At 35.3% G+C, this 18,079-nt stretch overlaps 1 protein-coding gene across 2 annotated transcripts in view; it reads right to left on the reverse strand.

Annotated features, from left to right (window-relative positions):
* ZNF280D (zinc finger protein 280D) overlaps positions 1–18,079 on the reverse strand; it is a 124,635-nt gene that overhangs the window by 61,141 nt on the left and 45,415 nt on the right. For both annotated transcript variants that reach the window (XM_068963949.1, XM_068963950.1), the window contains 3 exons: positions 10,509–10,679; positions 10,257–10,366; positions 1,456–1,679 (listed from right to left, as the gene is read on the reverse strand). In XM_068963949.1, coding sequence (XP_068820050.1) covers positions 1,456–1,679; positions 10,257–10,366; positions 10,509–10,679 — 505 coding nt within the window. The remainder of the gene's footprint in view (positions 1–1,455; positions 1,680–10,256; positions 10,367–10,508; positions 10,680–18,079) is intronic.

Below are 18,079 nucleotides of genomic sequence, written 5' to 3' on the forward strand. Positions count from 1 at the left end.
TGGTAAAAATATAAAAAGTAGGAGACCAGGTTCTATTGTAATATTGTTTTAGTGTGTGCATGCTCAGTGTCTGACTCTTTGCAATCCCATGGACTATATATTTAGCCCACTGGACTCCTCTGTCCGTGCAATTTTCCAGGCAAGAATACTGGAGCAGGTTGCCATTTCCTGCTCCAGGGGACTATTTCAGTATTATATCACAAAGTACAATGCTCATTCTGTTAAACTTACTGGGACCATTAGCTATTAATGGCTGTTAAAATTTGATGAAAGGAGATAAATGTGACAACTCATATGAAATAATATATGTAAAAGAATTTCTAAAACTATAAAGCACTATCATAAAAAATTATTATTACAGGAGTTTATCACAGTTTATTTCAGGATTTTTCTATATGCTTCTTTTCAGACCTTAAGAACTCACAGGAAAATAAAATAATGCTGGATCTAGAAGTAACCTATAGGTGCCTAAGAATGCTTATATAATAATGGTCATGAGGGATAAACAAAAAACGTATGCCTTTATATCTTTGTACACACACATCTCACCTGAAGAAATACACAGACATCTGCAACTTACTTCGAAATGCATAAAAAAAACCCAAATAGTCTGAAGAAAGGATGACTAGATACACAATAAAACAAGTACAGTTAAATGTTAACAGTAGAATCAAGATGATAAGTATACGGTTGTATCTATTATAAAATATTTTTAAATTTGCTGAATGCTGAAAATTTTTATAATAAAATGATGTTAAAAAACCTTACCAAATATAAATGTCAAGCTGTGTAACCAATGAAAATATCAACCAATGTGTCTTTTAAATCTTGTAACTAACTTATTTATGGGATGACAGTTACTAATATGCCATGTAACTCAAAGATTACAAAGTATAAATTCCGAAAATGTAAAGCATATATGTGTACAAATTTCAAAATTCCACTGAAATTAAATCTCTTAAAGGACTTAAATTTAAAATCAAAACAGTCATATTTCCTAGAACTGGTACTTCTCCCAAGAAGATCACTATAAGATAAATGTTCCAAAAATTATAAATTGCAAGATTTGAGCATGAGTATCTAAGAAGTCAAAGTGGACAAAATATCACTAAGTAGTTCTTGTGATATGAAAAAAGTAAAATTCAAAGGCAGCTAACTATGAAACTTATCTCATGAAAATTTCTAGATCACTGATAATACAGGGAAAATAAATTATTATTTTTTAAATATAGTTTGTCCTTTTTAAGCTATTTTAAAGAAACACAATTAACTGGATCTAAGAGTCAAGTCTAATATCTAAGAAAGAACAAAAGCTTTTCAACAAAATAATTTGCCTTTGTGCTTAGCTCAAAGTGTTAAAATCACTTATCTAGAATAACACTAAAAATGCAATATAAAGATACAACCTGTAGCATTCCAATTTTCAAACAGAAATAAAAATAAATGCTTACATACCTAATATTATTTTTAAGAATTTTCAAGCAACTGAAACATTTAAAGGTTGTGTAAGTCTTCTGTTCTTCCTGGACATCTCCTTCATGTTTCCCATAATAAAAGTCATTAACTAACATAATCAGTTTTCCTTTTTCTGAATCAACAGTTTTATTTTTATTTGCTGTACTTGAAATTTCTGTTTTAGCCAGCCCCAAAACGTTATTTATCATGTCTGGACAACAGTACTGCAAGAGAAAAAAAAAACAGAAGCCTTATTTATCACTTTAAAAAATTAGAAACCAAAATATGGTTCTTTATTTACAACTAAGGTAAGATCATGTAAAACTGTGCTTGGTAATACATCTGGAAAAATTTTTGCCAAAAGCTTGCCCTGTATATACATACTCTAAAAAATTCAAACAATAAATAACTATGATCTTAATAAATTTTAAAAAAATTTTAAAGAAAAAAAAGAAAAATCTTAAAAGCAGGACTTGGATATTGATCTAATGGTTTTTTCCTTATAATGTACCTTTTCATATGTAAATATCTAATAATATTTAAATTAAATAAACAATTATTCATATCCATGTCATAAAGAGTATAGAAAAGAAATGTAGTTTTACATGCCACAATGTATATGCTCAATTATCAAGTGATATACTAAATTTTGTACTATCTGGTTGGAACTGGACACTGAGTACAGTTAATCTGCCATTCCCAAGACTCAAGATGCTAGAAAATATGTAGGGACAAAATAAAGAAGCATCAGTTACATCTTGAAAGCTTGAAATTTAGAATGCTCATATATTTGAAGGGAAACTTTAGTTTCTAGTGAGTAAAATCAAGGTGTCATATAAACTAGTTCTAAGGTGGAATACTTTCACATATGAACCTTTTTCTTTCAACAAGATAATTTATTCTATAAATTTTCAGTTTTAGAATTTCTCTAAGGCAGTTTTACACAGAGGGCAATCCAGGGAAGACTTGCATTAGAGAAACCAGAAATGTCTGTCAAAATGCTGAGTCCAATTCAGACCAATAAACCACAATGTCTAGAGGTAGGGCCCAGAAATCTATATCCTGTAACAGGCCACCTGGGTAATTCCCCCTTCACGGATCACTGCCTTGTCATGGCAAATGGGCTTGCATAACTTGATGAAGCTATGATCCATGACATGTAGAGCCACCCAAGACAGACGGGTCATAGTGGAGAGTTCTGACAAAACGTGATCCACTGGAAGAGGGACCCACTCCAGTACATGTGCCATGAGAATTTCATGAACTGTATGAAAGGACAAAAGATATGACACCAAAAGATGAGTCCCCCAGGTCTGAAGGTGTCCCATATGCTAGTGGGGAAGAGCAGAGGAGAACTACTAATAGCTCTAGAGAGAATGAAGTGAGTGGGCCAAAGTGGAAATGATGCTCAGTTGTGGATATCTGGTGGTTAAAGTAAAATTTGACACTACAAAGAACAGTATTACATAGGAACCTGGAATGTTAGCTCCATGAATCAAGGTAAACTGAACGTGGTCAAGCAGCAGATGGTAAGAATAAACACTGACATCTTTTGAATCAGTGAACCAAAATGGATGGGAATGGGCGAATTTAATTCAGATGACCGTTATACCTACTACTGTGGGCAAGAATCCCTTAGAAGAAATGAAGTAGCCCTCATAATCAATAACGGAGTCTGAAATGCAGTACTTGGGTGCAACCTCAAAAATTACATAATGATCTCAGTTCATTTCCAAGGCAAACCATTCAACACCACAGAAATCCAAGTCTATGCTCCTACCACCAATGCCAAAAAAGTTGATCAGTTCTATGAAGACCTAGAAGATCTCCTAGAACTAATACCAAAAAAAGAAGTTTTACTCATCACTGCAGACTGGAATGCAAAAGTAGGAAGTCCAAGATACTTGGTGTAACAGGCAAGTTTAGCCTTGGAGAACAAAATGAAGCAGGGCAAAGGCAAGAGATGACTTTATACATGGACATCAGCAAATAGCCAATACCGAAATCAATCTATTACATTCTTTGTAGCCAAATGTAGAGAAACTGTATACAGTCAGCAAAAATAAGACCTGGAGCTGACTGTGGCTCAGATCATAAACTCCTTTTATTGCCAAACAGGAAAGAAAGAGTAACCAGAGATCAAATTGCCAATATTTGCTGGATCATAGACAAAGCTAGGGAATTCCATAAAAACATCTACTGTTTCATCAGCTAGGCCAAAGCCTTTGACTGTGTGGATCATTAACAAACTATGGAAAGCTCTTAAGAGAAATGGGAATACCAGACCATCTTACCTGTCTCCTGAGAAACCTGTATGCAGGTCAAGAAGCAACAGTTAAACCCTCTATGAAACAAATGATTGGTTCACGACTGAAAAAGGAGTACAACAGGGCTGTCTGCTGTCACCCTGTTTGTTTAATCTGTATGCTGAGAACATCATGAAAAATGTCAGGCTGGATGAGTTACAAGCTGGAATCAAGACAGGTGGGAGAAACATCAACAACCTCAGATATGTGGATGATACCACTTAATGGCAGAAAGTGAAGAGGAACTAAAGAGCCTCTTGATGAGGGTAAAGAAAGAGAGAGCCGGCTTAAAACTAATATTAAAGAAACAAAGATCATGACATCCGGCCCCATTACTTCATGGCAAATAGAGGTGGAAAAGGTGGAAGTAGTGACAGATTTCCTCTTCTTGGTCTCTAAATCACTGCAGATGGTAACTGCAGCCATGAGATCAGAAGACGTCTGCTTCTTGGCAGGAAAGCTATGACAAACCTAGACAGTGTGTTGAAAAGCAGAGACATTACTCTGCTAACAAATATCTGTATAGTCAAGGCTGTGGTCTTCCCAGTGGTCACATACAGTTTTGAGAGCTGGATCATAAACAAAGCAGAGTGCCAATGAATTAATACTTTCAAACTGTGGTGCTGGACAATACTCTTGAGAGTCCCTTGGAGAGCAGGGAGATCAAACAAATCAATCTTAAGGGAAATCAACCCTGAAAACTCATTATAAGAACTGATGCTGAAGTTGAAACTCCAGTATTTTGGTCATCTGATACGAACAGCTGACTCATAGGAAAAGTCCCTGATGCTGGGAAAGATTGAGGGCAGAAGGAGAAATGGGAATCAGAGGATGAGATGGCTGGATAGCATCACTGATGCAATGGACACAAACCTGGGCAAACTCTGGGAGATGGTGAGGGACAAAGAGGCCTGGCATGCTACAAACCATGGTGTCACAGAGTGTCAGACACAACTGGGTGACTGAACAATAACAACTATGTAATTCTTTTACAATTTAAACCATTGACTTAAACTCTTCCTAAACATCTTATTTAGTAAGTTAGTCACATCATTAGAAAGTTTGACAATCTAAACACAACTCTATTCCATTTATAAAAATAACATCTTCCTCTCCTGCCATATTGAAATGCTTCATTACTGGTGAAACTTCGTACGTCACATGAGAAACTGGGCTTTTAATATGAAAGACCTATAACATTTCCTTTGATTGAACTTATTTTGCTCATTTGTCAATTCTGAAACCTTTAAATGGGGAAAGAAAAAAGCACACCAAAAAAATCTTTAAAAGATCCTCCAAAAGAGAGAAAAAAATAATAAATAAAATGAACTGACCAAAAGTGGTATAATTTGTTTCTGGAGTTAAGGTTGCACCTATAAACTAAACTAGGATAAGTACATTAGTTCTCTAATACAATATGATCCTCTGTGGTCTACACTCTGAAAGACACAGTTGAAATGAAACCACAATAAAAAGAGGGAAATGAGAAAGGTTTTGCTACCTATATTTATAGATTCTTCTTAAGACACACATAATATTTAAGAGTTCAAACTGAGGAAACTTGGACTGTTAAAAGAACTTTAGAAAGCTAAGTTCTGTCTAAAAATGTTGGGTTTGACTTTAAGGAAAAATGGAGAAAAAGACCAATCAGAGTAAACTCACCAGCACTATTAGAAAAATGATTTAAAATATGTGTCTTACTACAAATGATGTGCATCTGTAACATCATTTTGATAGACAAAACTTCTTAGCTTCTCTGTGGTTTTACTACGGGGATGGATCTCAAACATCAACAGGAAAATTAAAACGCAAAAAATTACATAAAAGAATAGTGTCTCTAATTACAATTGTGGATAATCTTTATACTCAAAACTTTGGCTTTCAAACTGAAGTTATTCTGAGTCATATTTGAGAACTGAGGCTATTCTGAAATCAACAAAAGAATCTATGTAATCTATGGTAAAATATGCTGCAAGGTTCATATTCTTCAGAAATGTCTAATTTAGTACATCTATAAAAGTTTATTACCCTAAATACTCATAAATGCATAATTGATGATCAACTGCTTGCTGTTCTTCCATTTTCTTTTTTTTCTACAGAAAACTAAGATAGGACCAGATTTTTAAAATAAACATAAACAATGTTTCATATCCCTATAAAAAAAAAAGCTGAATGACAAACCACTGACAACCAAAAATGGAAAAGGTGCGCTGAAGAAGGTTGGGGGATTTAGTAACTGAGAGGAAAGCAAAGTAAAGAAAATATACAAAAGACAAGAGAGCAAAATTAAGAAATGAGAACCAGGCTAAGATTTAAAGTTTTAGAGGACTATAGTCAAATGTCTTGAACATGAAAGAACTCAAAGAATACTGTTCCAGGCTCTTTTTGAAGAAATTACTAGATGAACTTTAATCAAACAAGTGATAGCCAAAGGAAACATGACAAAAAGACTGGTGATGGACACTGAATCTATTTACAGTGGAAAAGGATTAAAACAAGTACAAAAATAAGGTAAAGAATACTGAAAATGGTATATGTCCTTGACAATGGAAAAATTATATAACCTACAAATAAAAACTGAAAGGAGGTAAAAGGACAATAAATATGAGGTCAAGAAAGTTCACAGATTGCTTCCACATGGTAGCAGCACATCAAGGAATATAATTTAGAATTACCAAATAAAGACGTACAGGTATGAGCATTTTTAATAGTACAAAGAAATAGTACAATCAGAAAGATAATATTGACTAATACCAGTAGCAGAGGAAAAAGTAAGAATGGGGTTAAGGATAGGAAATTTAGAGCTACTTTAATCAATTTTAACGGGAGAGAATGGCCATAAGAATAGAAGACTACTGGAATCATATAACATTCAAACTTGAAGGATGAGGATAAACATGAAAAAAAAACATACAACTTCTCTAAAAATCCAAACTACACACATATAAAGCAACCACAGAGTGAAAGAGGAAAGAAAGATAATTCAACTTAGTTAAAAAAAATTGTGACAGAACCAAGATCAAATAAACCTATCACATCAATGAAAACAAGGAAATTTAAATCAACTACTGAAACGAAGATTTTCATGTAGGATTACAACTCTCTACTTAAAGCAAGAGGCATGCTTAAAACAAAGCAATTCAGAAGGGTTGAAAATATCAATAAAAGGATAAACAAAGAATACATTAGGCAAATAGAAACCAGAAGAAAACCAAGGTTGTGAGTCTAAAAGGCATCAAACCTTAAGACAAAAAAGGACACTTTATAAAAATCCTAAAGGATACGTTCACAGTATAGTTATAAAAGAGATTCATCTGTATCACAAACAATATCAACAATCTTAAAAAAGAACTGCAATATACCAAAGAAAATATTGGTACTGAAAGATGTGGATTGAGATGTGTTATTTCTCAATCCATGACAGAGCAAGTAGACAAAAACTAAGTGAAGACACAGAAATCTAAATAATCTAGATAATCTAAATAATCTAGATCTGGTTAATAAATATCTAATTCCACACCCTAAAAAAGAACTAATATATCTGTCTTCAAGTTAAATAGCCCATACACTTGTCAAAAGGTGATAAAAATAAGTATTTGAGAACTTGAGCTTTTACCATTAAAGGTTTGAACCTCAGTTACACCAACTAACTGGCTCTACACAATGATAAAAATGTCTGTCTCAAAGACTTTTCTAGTTCCCTGGTGGCGCAGTGGATAAGAATCCACCTGACAATGTAGGGGACATGGGTTCAATCTCTGGTCCAGGAAGATTCCACATGGCGTACAGCAACTTAAGCCCACAAACAATAACTACTCAGCCTGGTGAACCCATGGACGGAGGAGCCTGGTGGGCTACAGTCCACAGGGTCGCAAAGAGTCAGACACGACTGAGCGACTTCACTTCACTTCACTTCACTTCTGCACTCTAGGACCCACGAGCCACAACGACTGAGCCTGTGGGCTCCAACTACTGAAGCCTGCACACCTGGAGCCTGTGCTCTTCAACAAGAAGCCACTGCAATGAAAAGTCCGCACACTGCAACTAGACAGTAACTCCGACTCTCCACAACTAGAGAAAGCCCATGCATAGCAACAAAGAGCAGCCAAAGAATATAAATTATATGTTTAGTTTCTAAAAAAAAAGAAAAATAATTTTCTAAGGAATAAATGATGTTTTTAAAGCTCAGTAGTCTCTCCATGGTCTCAAATAATTATATGGTTCTAATTATTATAGCATATTTGAATTATGTTTTAGGTATTTTTCATTGAAAGAAAACAATATTTCTGAGGTATAGTCATCTATTTATCTATAACAAAAGCAAAATATAATCATCTACAAATAATCTAAAAAACTTATTTTTTCAAAATGGAAACTACTATTACAAATTATTGTTTATGTATAAAATATACAATCTAGAACATAAAAGTCTTCATAATTTTATACTTCTCTGAGCAAGATTTAGTGATTATTCTGTAAGATTTTTTATGACATAAATATATCATAAATTATTCATATTACATTCAACTCAATTCAATAATATGTCCTAAAGCTATCTTCCATTTCAAGAGATTCCGTCCTTTTAAAAAAATATTGTATAGTGTTTTATTATAGAATATTATATGAAGTTGTGATTACTTCTAATATGAGTAATCACAAACAAGGGTATAATATGTTTTGGAAGTAAAGCTACATTTTGGAAAATGATTGCCAGTCTCACCAGGTACAAATATATAATATGCTACAGCTTGTGTAAGAAACAGAAATGAAGAACACTTGTATTCACTTGTTTATGCAGAAAGAAGACCAGGGAAGATTTAAAAACAAAAAAACTAATAATAACTATTATTTTCTTTGAGAGTCACACTGAAAACCAGGTAAATAAGAGACAAGGATAAGAGTTTTACTTGTATGCCCTTGTAAACTTTTAAATTTTGAATCATATATTACCTACTCAAATAATTAAAGATAACTAAAGAATTTACACTTTTCTTTTTTCCCCCATGTCCAAAATGTAAAACAAAAGAAAACAAACAAAAAAAAAAAAACCCCAGGTATCTCAAGATATTACATAAACAGCAAAATTGAAAGCAGGTTTCTACAGGTTAATTCTATATAAAAACAAAGCACAAAGTGCAATTATCATAGAGTACATACTGCAAGCTAAAAGTAGTGACAGGCCAAATACAGTTTTGTATGTAAATGAAGAGACAATGTTTGAATTTCTAAAGAAGTTCTTTTATTTTTTTCTACTTCTCTTTTTCATAAAATACTCAATCTCAAGAGATCTGTCAATCACTAAAACAGTGAGCAAGAATCCTTCTTGAGATTATTTCCATACCATTGCATCCTTCTTCCTTCTTTTCTCCACATGATCTACACTGCCTTTTGCCTTGTCTCTTCTCTTTACCCCTTCCTTCCATTTATACCCAGCACAGAAGAAGAATACAGGCTATCTTTACACAGACATAGCAGGGTACTGTAATACCTACTAAAATATTTAAAGTGAAGTGTTACCTAAATCTATTCATTTGTACTTTGAAAATTCCTTAAACTCCAATTTCAGAAGCTTCTTGTATCAGTAAGAATCTCAAATTAATTTATAATCATTACACAAACTATATTCTGGACTGAGTTAAAACAATGACTTCATATGAAATGCCCTACCATTTGGAGTTTATGTCTGAGTGCTGAAATTAATGTAAAACTAAGACTTTCATTGTGTAATGTGACATGCACATGTTAGCATGAACAAAAAAGATATCTAAAGGAACTGTTAACTTATATGAAATACTGCATGCATGAGTGCTCAGTAGTGTCCGACTCTTTGCAACCCCATCGACTGTAGCCCACCAGGCTGCTTTGCCCACAGGATTTTCCAGGAAGAATACTGGAATGGGTTGCCATTCCTTCTCCAGGGAATCTTCCCAATCCAGAGATCAAACCCACATTTCCTAAGTCTTCTGGTGGATTCTCTACCACTGAGCCACCTGGGAAGCCATTATATGAAACATTAAACACATTATAAAATGCCTATTTTTAAGAAGTTTCAAATATGTGTAAGGTACTAAATAAGATATTTTGAATAATGCATTATTTTCATTTAAAATCAGAATATGATAAGTAGGCATAATATATATGAACTTGGTTTTTAAAATTTGATGACTCAGAAGAAATTTTTAAATCTTTTCCTGTGCTGTGCTTAGTCACTCGGTCACATCCAACTCTTTGCAACCTGATGGCCTATAGCCCGCCAGGCACCTCTGTTCTTGAGGATTCTTCAGGCAAGAATATGGAGTGGGTTGCCATGTCTTCCTCTAGGGGATCTTCATCTTACACGAAAACAATGATTATGAATATGAACTTCTACCTTATATGAAAATATCACAAGAATATTTATCTCAAAAGCTGAACAAATCATTATTTACTACAAATCAATCAGTATTTTTAAGGATTTACAAACCTTTTTAAAATTAAATTCTAAAAAAGTTTTACCTTCATGTGATTTTTCAAAGGATCCAAAAGATTGAAATGAATATTGCACTTTGGACAGGCTCTTGGAAAAGGTGTTCCATTTTTAGACTGATTTGATGAAGTATTTGTACCTAAAATAAATTCAAAATATATATGATTCAAAATTCATCACTCTTTAACCTTCAATAACCACTATTAATCATTTGTACTACAATTTCTATAATTCATATATAAATACTATAATTTTTTTTATATGCCACATTTCATATTTACCTTTTGATGGCATAGCCTGGGGAGATGTCACTGAAAGAGATTTAACTGAAGAAAATACAGCTGAGGAATTTGTTCCAGAAACACCTTCACTGGGTTTAGACTTTTTTGGGTTAACACTGTTTACTTCAGAAGTAGAAGGACGTTTTGATAAAAATGAACTTTCATTCATACCTACAATGATTTAAATAGTGGAAAAATATTTTTAAAGTCTTCAGAATATTGCTCACAACTAAGTAAGAATACTTTGGAGCTAAATTAAAAAATACTTTGGAGTCAAATTAAAAGTAATATAATCAACATATAAGTAACAATAAATAATGGCAAAAATTGATGTGATCTAAAGTTAGAGGATAAAAAGAAACTATAAAATATCTATTATATATAATATATACTCAAATAGTTCATAAAATACCTTTCTATGTGGGAAAATATAAATATGGCTTCAAATAAATATACGAATAACTACTATGAAAGAACGCAGAACAAAATATGTCAAGCAAAAAAAAAAACTTAAAACACAAAGCATATGCCAAACTAAGTTCCCACAAATGAATTAACTTTAGTTGCTTAAGTAAATGCATTAAAAAAAAAAATTTTAGAGACTTTAGAAGCTTTTTATTTAACAACTTAAAATGTCTAATGAAAAGTTAGTTTTGTCCACTTAACAAAGAGGTGGTCTACTCATGGCTTTCAAAAAACTCAACATTCAAAAATGAAGATCCTGGCATCCGATCCCATTACCTCATGGCAAATAGATGGGGAAACAGTGGAAACAATGACAGACTTTTTTTTCTTGGGCTCCAAAATCACTGTAGATGGTGACTGCAGCTGTGAATTAAAAGATGCTTCTTTCTTGGAAGATAAGCTATGACAAACCTATTACTTTGCTGACAAAGGTCCATCTAGTCAAAGCTATGGTTTTTCCAGTAGTCATGTATGGATATGAGGGTTGGACCATAAAGAAGGATGAGCACCAAAGAATTGATGCTTTTGAACTGTGGTGCTAGAGAAAACTCTTGAGAGTCCCTTGGACTGCTAGGAGATCAAACCAGTCAATCCTAAAGGAAATCAATCCTGAATATTCATTAGAAGGACTGATGTTGCAGCTAAAGCTCCAATACTTTGGCCACCGGATGCAAAGAACTGACTCATTGGAAAAGACCCTGATGCTGGGAAAGATTGAAGGCAGGAGAAGAAGGGGAAGACAGAGAACGAGATGATTGGCTGGCATCACTGACTCAATGGACATGAGTTTGAGCATGTTCTGGGAGATGGTGAAAGATAGGGAACCCTGCCATGCTACAGTCCATGGGGTAGCAAAGAGTTGGACATGACTAAGAGATTGCACAACTCATGGCTTTAGGTTATATTGTCCATTTATTCTTACAAAGTTGAAATGGCTAATCTTGAATGATAAAACCTCACACATTCATGTGAAACGGCTCATAACAGAAAGAGTTAGGATTATACAGCAGTTTCAAATTTAGCTTCCCCAGAGCCTAAAGGGCTCTTCCTTAGGGAATATACTGGGTGTGTTTGACAGAGAAGCTGTGATTTTATATGCTATTTATTAGACTTTTGAAAAAAATTTTGAGTAAAATTTTTTATAAGGATTTCATTCCTAAGTGAAGTTTTGGTTTGAAAACTATAACCTTAAAGCCTAAAGGACTGTAGATTTAGAGGATTAGCAAGAGAAATGGAAATACTTAGGCTATAAGTAGGCTGAGTAAAAATTCTTTTTGAAAATAAAACACACTGTACTTGGTAACAAGGATTTTAAAACTGCACATAGTATTTTAATGCTCCCACAACTGTACACTGAAAGTAGAAGCAAAAAATACTCGAGGCTTTCAAATCAGACTGGTTAAGTTCAAATCAAAGCCCTGTCACTGGTAAGTTATGTATTCTTGGCTAATTTAATTAACTTCTCTGAGCCTCAGTTTCTTCTTTTGTAAAGTAAGTTATAACACCTTATTTTTTTTTTGTCTTTCACTCTGTGCTTTTTATTTTTTATTTATTTATTATTTTTTTAATTTTAAAATCTTTAATTCTTACATGTGTTCCCAAACATGAAACCCCCTCCCACCTCCCTCCCCATAACATCTCTGTGGGTCATCCCCATGCACCAGCCCCAAGCATGCTGTATCCTGCGTCAGACATAGACTGGCGATTCAATTCTTACATGATAGTATACATGATAGAAATAACACCTTATTTTACCCAGTGCTTTTAAGATCAAGTAAGATAATGCATTTAAAAATAAAGCATGCAACACAGTATTTGGTATAAAGAAGGCATTTAATAATAAATGAAAGCTATCATCATTACTAAAAAAAACCTTTCATAACTTTTAAGAGGAACCAACACAACATCTGGCACACAGAAAGCATTCAATAATAAAGGATACTATCTTGTCATTACTAACAAGATATTTTATATCTTAACATACTTTCAGTTCAGTTCAGTCGCTCAGTCGTGTCCAACTCTGCGATCCCATGAATCGCAGCACGCCAGGCCTCCCTGTCCATCACCAACTCCCGGAATTCACTCAGACTCACGTCCATCAAGTCAGTGATACCATCCAGCCATCTCATCCTCTGTCATCCCCTTCTTCTCCTGCCCCCAATTCCTCCCAGCATCAGAGTCTTTTCCAATGAGTCAACTCTTTGCGTGAGGTGGCCAAAGTACTGGAGTTTCAGCTTTAGCATCATTCCTTCCAAAGAAATCCCAGGGCTGACCTCCTTCAGAATGGACTGGTTGGATCTCCTTGCAGTCCAAGGGACTCTCAAGAGTCTTCTCCAACACCACAGTTCAAACATTCAATTCTTCAGTGCTCAGCTTTCTTCACAGTCCAACTCGTACATTCATATACGACCACTGGAAAAACCATAGCCTTGACTAGACGGACCTTTGTTGGCAAAGTAATGTCTCTGCTTTTGAATATGCTATCCAGGTTGGTCATAACTTTTCTTCCAAGGAGTAAGCGTCTTTTAATTTCATGGCTTCAGTCACCATCTGCAGTGATTTTGGAGCCCCCCAAAATAAAGTCTGACACTGTTTCCACTGTTTCCCCATCTATTTCCCATGAAGTGATGGGACCAGATGCTATGATCTTCGTTTTCTGAATGTTGAACTTTAAGCCAATTTTTTCACTCTCCTCTTTCACTTTCATCAAGAGGCTTTTGAGCTCCTCTTCACTTTCTGCCATAAGGGTGGTGTCATCTGCATATCTGAGGTTATTGATATTTCTCCCAGCAATCTTGATTCCAGCTTGTATTTCTTCCAGCCCAGCGTTTCTCATGATGTACTCTGCATAGAAGTTAAATAAGCAGGGTGACAATATACAGCCTTGACGTACTCCTTTTCCTATTTGGAACCAGTCTGTTGTTCCATGTCCAGTTCTAACTGTTGCTTCCTGACCTGCATACAGGTTTCTCAACAGGCAGGTCAGGTGGTCTGGTATTCCCACCTCTTTCAGAATTTTCCACAGTTTATTGTGATCCACACAGTCAAAGGCTTTGGTATAGTCAATAAAGCAGAAATAGATGTTTTTTCTGGAACTCTCTTGCTTTTTCCATGATCCAGTGGATGTTGGCAGTTTGATCTCTGGTTCCTCTCCCTTTTCTAAAACCAGCTTGAACATCTGGAAGTTCACGATTCACATACTGCTGAAGCCTGGCTTGGAGCATTTTGAGCATTACTTTACTAGTGTGTGAGATGAGTGCAATTGTGCGGTAGTTTGAGCATTCTTTGGCATTGCCTTTCTTTGGGATTGGAAGGAAAACTGACCTCTTCCAATCCTGTGGCCCCTGCTGAGTTTTCCAAATTTGCTGGCATATTGAGTGCAGAACTTTCACAGCATCATCTTTCAGGATTTGAAATAGCTCAACTGGAATTCCATCACCTCCACTAGCTTTGTTCGAAGAGATGCTTTCTAAGGCCCACTTGACTTCACATTCCAGGATGTCTGGCTCTAGGTGAGTGATCACACCATCGTGATTATCTGGGTCGTGAAGATCTTTTTTGAACAGTTCTTCTGTGTATTCTTGCCACCTCTTCTTAATATCTTCTGCTTCTCTTGGGCAAAAATTATTCTAAGAGATTCATCTGTCTACTTTTTAATAAGGGAAAATATGCCCAGAAAATAAGGGTATTACAGTACCTAGCTCCTCTGTTTCATCCTTAGAGATAACATAAAAATGATTTTTTTTTCCTATCTTCAAACCATGTGATTACTGATGGCTATTATAAGTACCTGGGAAAGCTTTTGTATAATAAGAGTAGAATTCTTGTGAGATGCTTAGGCTACTTGAGAAGTTAATGAATAGGGATATTTTGGATTAAAATTCTGATTACATAACAGCTAGATAGTACAAACAGACTGTTTTATGATAAGAATTTTTTTAACACAAGAAACAAAATTATTCTGAATTTGAGAGTTTTAAATTCTGCCCCTTTAACTTATCTCTATTACCTTTGGCTATCATTATTTCCTACACTCAACAGCTCTATCTCTGCCAGTAAAAATCCTATTCTCATTCAAAATCAAACTCAAGGTCAGTTCTTTCCAAACATCCATGATCACTTGACCTTGATCAGTTAATCATGCTAGAGAACATACACCTGTTACTATTCATAATAAATATTTGTTGTAGAGCCCTTTAAAGCTTACGAAACATTTCACATTTTATTTATCTTACTTGGTTTTCAGAAAGTCCTAAGTAAAAGAGAGCAAGAATTAAAATTGTATCCATAAATAGCTGATTGCAGGTCTGGAGAATGAATGCATTAAATAAAGAAAAATAACATTTCCATTTCAATAATCTGAGAAAACTGAAGTGTAAAGACATGCTATAGACTACAAAAATCTTAATAGCAGCTTAACACTACAGCTTTAAGTTGCTCTGCAGCTTTAAAACACTAGAAGGAGAGCAGGAGTCACTGTTCTTACTCCCAAGTCATTTCAAGAACTCAGGTTTTTCTATAAATACAGTCCATGTGTTTCATAAAACCAGACTTAAGACAGTAATTTTTCTCCTTGTTTCTTCTGGTTATTACCTATTTTAGTACCTAGATTTTTAAAAATATGTAGGTGAAACACCCAAAGAAATGAACATCAACTAAATATTATATAAATGGAAAAACATTTTAGGTACTGATATTACTATAAAAATGGGGAAACATTTCCTAAACTTTCCCCACTTATTTTTTAGTGAATAAACCAAAAATTCCCCCAAATCTGTATTCAAACCACTATTTTAAATATTTGAAATATATAAAAATACTAGTATACAAAGCATAATTCCCTGTACAAAGAATTTGCAATTTTCAAAATTGTTTCATAACACACTATATTATTTTATGTTAATGAAGAACTTTGATGTTTATAATCACTAAATCGTGTCTGACTCTTTGCAACCCCAAGGACTGTAGCATGCCAGACTCCTCTGTTCTCCGCTATCTCCCACAGTTTGCTCAAATTTATGTCCACTGAGTCAGTGATGCAATCTCACCATCACATTCTCTGTTCCACCATTCTCTTTTGCTTTCAATCTTTCCCAGCATCAAGTTCTTTTCCAATGACTCACTCTTCGCACCAGGTGGCCAAAATATTAGACCTTCAGCTTCAGCATCAGTTGTTCCAGTAATATTCAGGGCTGATTTCCTTTAGGATTGACTGGTTTGCTTTCCTTACAGTCCAAGAGACTCTCAAGAAGCTTCTCCAACACAATTCAAAAGCATCCATTCTTCAGCGCTCAACTTTCTATATGGTCCAACTTGCACGTTCATACATGACAACGGGAAAAACCATGGCATGCTGCAGTCTATGGAGTCACAAAGAGTCAGACACGACTGAGTGACTGAACTGAACTGAACAGGAAAAATCATAGCTTTGACTATATAAACCTTTGGTGGCAAAGTGATGTCTCTGCTTTTTAATACACTGTCTAGGTTTGTCATAGCTTTCAAGGAGCAAGGGCCTCTTAATTTCATGGCTGCAGTCACTGTCCACAGTGATTTTAGAGCCCTAGAAAATAAAACCTGTCACTGCTTCCACTTTTACCCCTTCTATTTGCCGTGAAGTGATAGGATTGGATACCGTGATCTTAGTTTCTTTGAATGTGGAGTTTCAAGCCAGCTTTTTCACTCTCCTGTTTCACCCTTGGCAAGAGGCTCTTTAGTTCCTCTTCACTTTCTGTCACTAGAGTGCTATCATCTGCATATCTGACGTAGCTGATATTTCTCCTGGCAAACTTGATTTCAACTTGTGCTTCATCCAGCCAGACATTTTGCATGATGTACTCTGCATTTAAGTTAAATAAGCATGGTGACAATACTCAGCCTTGGCATGCTCCTTTCCCAATTTTGAATCAGACAGCTGTTTCATGTCCAGTTCTGTTACTTCTTGACCCACATACAGATTTCTCCAAAGGCAGGTAAGGTGGTCTCGCATTCCCACCTCTTTAAAGGCTTTTGCATAGTCAATGAAACAGAAGTAGCTGTTTTTCTGGAACTCCCTTGCTTTCTCCATGATCCAACAAATGTTGGCAATTTGATCTCTGGTTCTTCTGCCTCTTCGAAACCTAAGCTTGTACATCTGGAAGTTCTGGTTCACAAACTACTGAAACCTAGCTGGAAGGATTTTTGACTATATCCTTGTTAGCATGTGAAAAGAGCACAACTGTACAGTAGTTTGCACATTCTTTGTCACTGCCCATCTTTGGGATTGGAATGAAAACTAACCTTTTCTAGTCCTGTGGCCTCTGCTGAGTTTTCAAATTTGCTGTCATATTGAGTGCAGCACTTTAATAGGATGATCTTTTAGGATCTGAAATAGTTCAGCTGGATTTCCATCATTTCCACTAGCTTTGTTTGTAGTAATGCTTCCTAAGGCCCACTTGACTTCACACTACAGGATGTCCAGCTCTAGGTGAGTAATCACACTACCATGGTTAACTAGGTAATTAAGACTTTTTTGGTATACTTCTGTAGGTATTGCCACCTCTTCTTAATCACTTCTCTTTCTGTGAGGTCCTTACCGTTTCTGTCCTTTATCATGCCCATCCTTGCATGAAATGTTCCCTTGTGATCTCCAATTTTCTTGAAGAGATCTCCGGTCTCTCCCTATAGTTTTCCTCTGTTTCTTGGCATTGTTCATCGAAAAAGGTCTTCTTGTCTCTCCTTGCTATTTTCTGGAACTCTGCATTCACTGCAGTATACCTTTAACTTTCGCTTCTCTTCTTTCCTCAGATATCTGTTAAGCTTCCTCAGACAACCACTTTGCCTTCTTCCATTTTTTTTCTCTTGCAACAGTTTTGGTAAACTGCCATCTGTACAATGCTATGAACCTTCGTCCGTATTTCTTCAGGCACCGTCTACCAGATCTAATCCCTTGAATCTATTCAGCACCTCTGCTGTATAATCATAACAGAGTTGATCCAGGCAAGAATAGTGGAGTGGGCTGCCATCTCCTCCTCCAGAGGTCTTCCCAGGGATCGAACCTCTGCCTCTTATGTCTCCTTCATTGGCAGGCAGGTTCTTTACAACTAGTGCTACTTGGGACTACCCAA

This window comes from Capricornis sumatraensis, chromosome 2 (assembly GCF_032405125.1).
Source record: "Capricornis sumatraensis isolate serow.1 chromosome 2, serow.2, whole genome shotgun sequence".
NCBI lineage: Eukaryota > Metazoa > Chordata > Mammalia > Artiodactyla > Bovidae > Capricornis > Capricornis sumatraensis.